General features: G+C 37.5%; 1 protein-coding gene across 1 annotated transcript in view; it reads right to left on the bottom strand.

Moving 5' to 3' along the window:
- Positions 1-891: 891 nt before the first annotated feature.
- LOC113815553 (L-fucono-1,5-lactonase) overlaps positions 892-3,791 on the bottom strand; it is a gene marked incomplete at its 3' end in the record, with an annotated part of 12,449 nt that continues 9,549 nt past the window's right edge. The window contains 3 exon segments of the mRNA XM_070131273.1: positions 892-1,053; positions 1,702-1,865; positions 3,024-3,100. Of these exon segments, the coding sequence (XP_069987374.1) occupies positions 892-1,053; positions 1,702-1,865; positions 3,024-3,100 (403 nt within the window).

The following is a 3,791-nucleotide window of genomic DNA, read 5'->3' as shown; positions in this document are numbered from 1 at the left end:
GGTTAGAGGGGGACAGCGACAGAGTGAGTGTGAGAAAGAATGAGGGATGGATGAAGGAAGAGAGGGAGGAGGGAGAGAGGGAAAAAGATAAGGATAAGGAGATGGAGAGTGGAAGGGAAATGAGAAGGGAGAAGAGGAGGGAGATGGTGAGCAAGAGAAGGAGGTAGGGATAAAAAAAGAGAGGAAGGAAGATTGAGGGAGAGAGATCATGGTGAGTGAGAGTGGGATGGAGGGAAAGAGAGAGAAAGAAAGAGAAAGAAAGGAAGAGAGAGAGAATGGAGAAAAAAAAGAAAAAAAATGAAAAGCAAACTATTGATAACAACACCCTCCATAATAATAATAATAATAATAATAATAATAATAATAATAATAATACAAATAATAATAATAGTAATAATAATAATAATAATAAATATGATGGCTATGTTAGTAATAATAACTATGATGATCATATTGATGACGATAACATTGATGATGGTAAAAGCAAAATAATAATAGCAAAATGACTAACAAAATTAATAACCAAAAAATAATAATCAAATCATAACAATGATAACAAAATAATGATGATGATAAATAATCATAGTATTAATGATAATGATGTGTATAATAATGGTAATGATAATTTTCATAATAATGATAAATATAATAATAACAAAAATAATAGAGAAATGATTGCATTAATAGCAATAAAAATCACAATAATAATAGTAAAAATACCAACAACAATAATACCAACATTCATTCATATGATAATAATGATAATAGTAATAGTAATAATAATAATAATAATAATAATAATAATAATAATAATAACAGCAACAACAACAATAACAGCAACAAAAATAATAACAACAAAAAATAACAACAACAACAACAACAAACACGAACAGCTTGCAGTAGACATTGGGATAGCGTGCGAGGGCGGCGATGTCCTGGCGCCACGGGTCCAGCTGACGGTCCTTGATGTAGGGTTTGGCCAGGTGATCCACCACCAGCCTCGCTTCGGGCACTCGGCTGGCCAGCACCGTCGCCCCCTCCAGCAGCGGGGGTCTGTGGGGGGGGGGTGACATTTCTTTTTTTTTTTTGTGTGTGTGTGTGTTGGAGGCTGTGAAATCTGTGAATGTTGTTGATTCGTTTTATATGATAATAATAACAGTAGTAATGATAATAATAATAGTAAGATTGATAATAATAATATTACTACTAATAATAATGGAAATAATAATAATAATATAATAATAAATGCAATAATAACTATATTAGTAATGATGATGATAATGATAATAATAATAACAATAGTCATAGTGATAATAATAATAATAATAGTCATAGTGATAATAATAATAATAATAATCATAATAACAATAATAATAATAGTAATAATGATAATAATAATAATAGTAATAATAATAATAATAACAGAAATGATGATAATAACATAATCACTACTACTAATAATGATGATGATGAAGGTAATAATAATATAAAACTAACAATAACAATCATAGATAATGTAAATAATATCACAATAACAATACAAAAAAGTCCACAAAATCTCATTCACCTTTATATTTAGGCACGTATCCCGTCCCTCCGTTTTTTATCATTTATTTATCTATCTATTTATTTACTTAACCGTCGCCCCCACTCACCCTGACGACGTCATCCCAGACCCACCCAAACCCCCTCTCCACCCACCTCAGGAGCAGGTCAAAGGTCATGTCATGTCGGTGCAAGGCCCTGACCCCTGCAGCTACCTCCTCGAGCTCCAGGTACTTCGGTCGAGGTTCCAAGTCCAAGATGTGTCTCACGCCCACCAGGATGGGGACCTCCTTCTTCAGCGCCGTCAGTTGGCTCTCGAACTGGGGCGCAGTGGGGAAAATAAGCTCGATTTTTTATTTCCTTACTGAATTTATTTGCTTGTTTTTTCTATCATCTATTAATTAACCCATTCAAGTTATTTGCTTGTTTATCTATTATCTCTAAATTAACCCACTTTAGTTATTTGCTTGCTTATCTACTGTCTATTTACTATTTATTTATCTATTGTCTATTTACTAATCCACTTAAGTTATTGGTTGTTTATCTATTATCTGTTTACAAACCAACTCAAGTTATATGCTTGTTTATATATATCTATTTACTTACCTTATTTGCTTGTTTATCTATTAATCAGTTTGATTCCTTTATCAATACCTATTGGTTCCTTTTATCTATTCGTTTGTGAATATATTAAATTCACACTTGTTTATATAAATTCCCAAATATCTATTACTCTTATCATTTCATAATATCTAGCGGTATTGTAAGTGATTCAATATTTATCACAGTCTTTATCAATTCATTTATTCCCTTTGCCTGATAAAAAAGCGAAAGTAATAATCTGTCGCATTAAGGTTGAAGTAGGAATCAAATAAAGATTCAAGAATTATATATAAAGTATATAAATAGGTTCTCAGTGTCTCGGGTCACACTCCTTCCCCTTGCATGCTAGGCCTACCCAGTTCCTCGCCCATTTTAATAGGGAGTGAGAATGACATCTGTCTTACGTAAATTCCACGAATTCTCTTTCCTCCTCATCGTTTACCAAAAAACAAATGGCTTTACCAATATTTTTCTATCGTTTCCTTATCATTTGCCCCGAAATAAAGAATCCCCCCCCAAAAAAAAAGAAAGAAAAAAATAAATATACATACATACATATGTACATATATTTCTTTTATCCTTATCGCCCCCCCCCCTAAAAAAAAAAAAAAAAAAAAAAAAAATCCCGATAATTGTAATTTTCTATTCGCTTCCCACCTCAACAGTGACCCCAAACACACACAAAAAAATCCCAATAAAACAATAACCCTTCTCTCTCTCTCTCTCTCTCTCTCTCTCTCTCTCTGTCTCTCTCTCTCTCTCTCTCTCTCTCTCTCTCTTTCTCTCTCTCTCTCCTAGCGACCACTGACGTAAAACGAAAAGCAGAAGCGGAGGCAGCAGAAGGAGGCGACGACGCAGACCATCCACCCCCTTACCTGCTGGTGCGAAGGGTCCAGTCCTGCCACGATCCCCCGGATGCGCGGATTCTGGCTGGCTAAGCTCATTACCCATTCTGGAAGTCGCGTTGAGATGAGAATCGTTTTTTTTTTAAATCTTAATCGAAATGTAGTTTTTTTTTCGTTTTGTGAACATTGTGTGTGTGTGTGTGTGTGTGTGTGTGTGTGTGTGTGTGTGTGTGTGTGTGTGTGTGAGAGAGAGAGAGAGAGAGAGAGAGGGAGAGAGGGAGAGAGGGAGAGAGAGGAAGAGAGCGAGAGAGAGAGGGAGAGAGAGAGAGAGGCAGGTGAGGCAGGGAGAGGGAGAGGGAGAGGGAGGGAGGGAGAGGAGAGGAGAGGAGAGAGAGGGAGAGGGAGAGAGGGAGAGGGAGAGGAGAGAGAGGGAGAGGGAGAGGGAGAGGGAGAGAGGAGAGGGAGAGGAGAGAGAGGGAGAGGGAGAGAGAGAGAGAGAGAGGGAGAGAGAGAGAGAGAGGGAGAGAGAGAGAGAGGGAGAGAGAAAGGAGAGAGAGAGAGTGAAAGGAGAGAGAGAGAGGAGAGAGGGAGGGAGAGGAGAGAGAGAGAGAGAGAGAGAGGAGAGAGAGGGAGAGAGAGAGAGGAGAGGAGAGGAGAGAGGGAGAGGGAGAGGGAGAGAGGAGGGAGGGAGAGAGATAGAGAGAGAGAAGGAGAGAGAGAGAGAGAGAGAGAGAGAGAGAGAGAGAGAGAGAGAGAGAGAGAGAGAGAGAGTGAGAGAGAGAGAGAGAGAGAGAGAGA

The sequence above is a fragment of the Penaeus vannamei genome, chromosome 16 (assembly GCF_042767895.1).
Source record: "Penaeus vannamei isolate JL-2024 chromosome 16, ASM4276789v1, whole genome shotgun sequence".
Lineage (NCBI taxonomy): Eukaryota > Metazoa > Arthropoda > Malacostraca > Decapoda > Penaeidae > Penaeus > Penaeus vannamei.
Note: the sequence above shows the minus strand (reverse complement) of the source record. Positions and strands in the feature narration are given on the sequence as shown.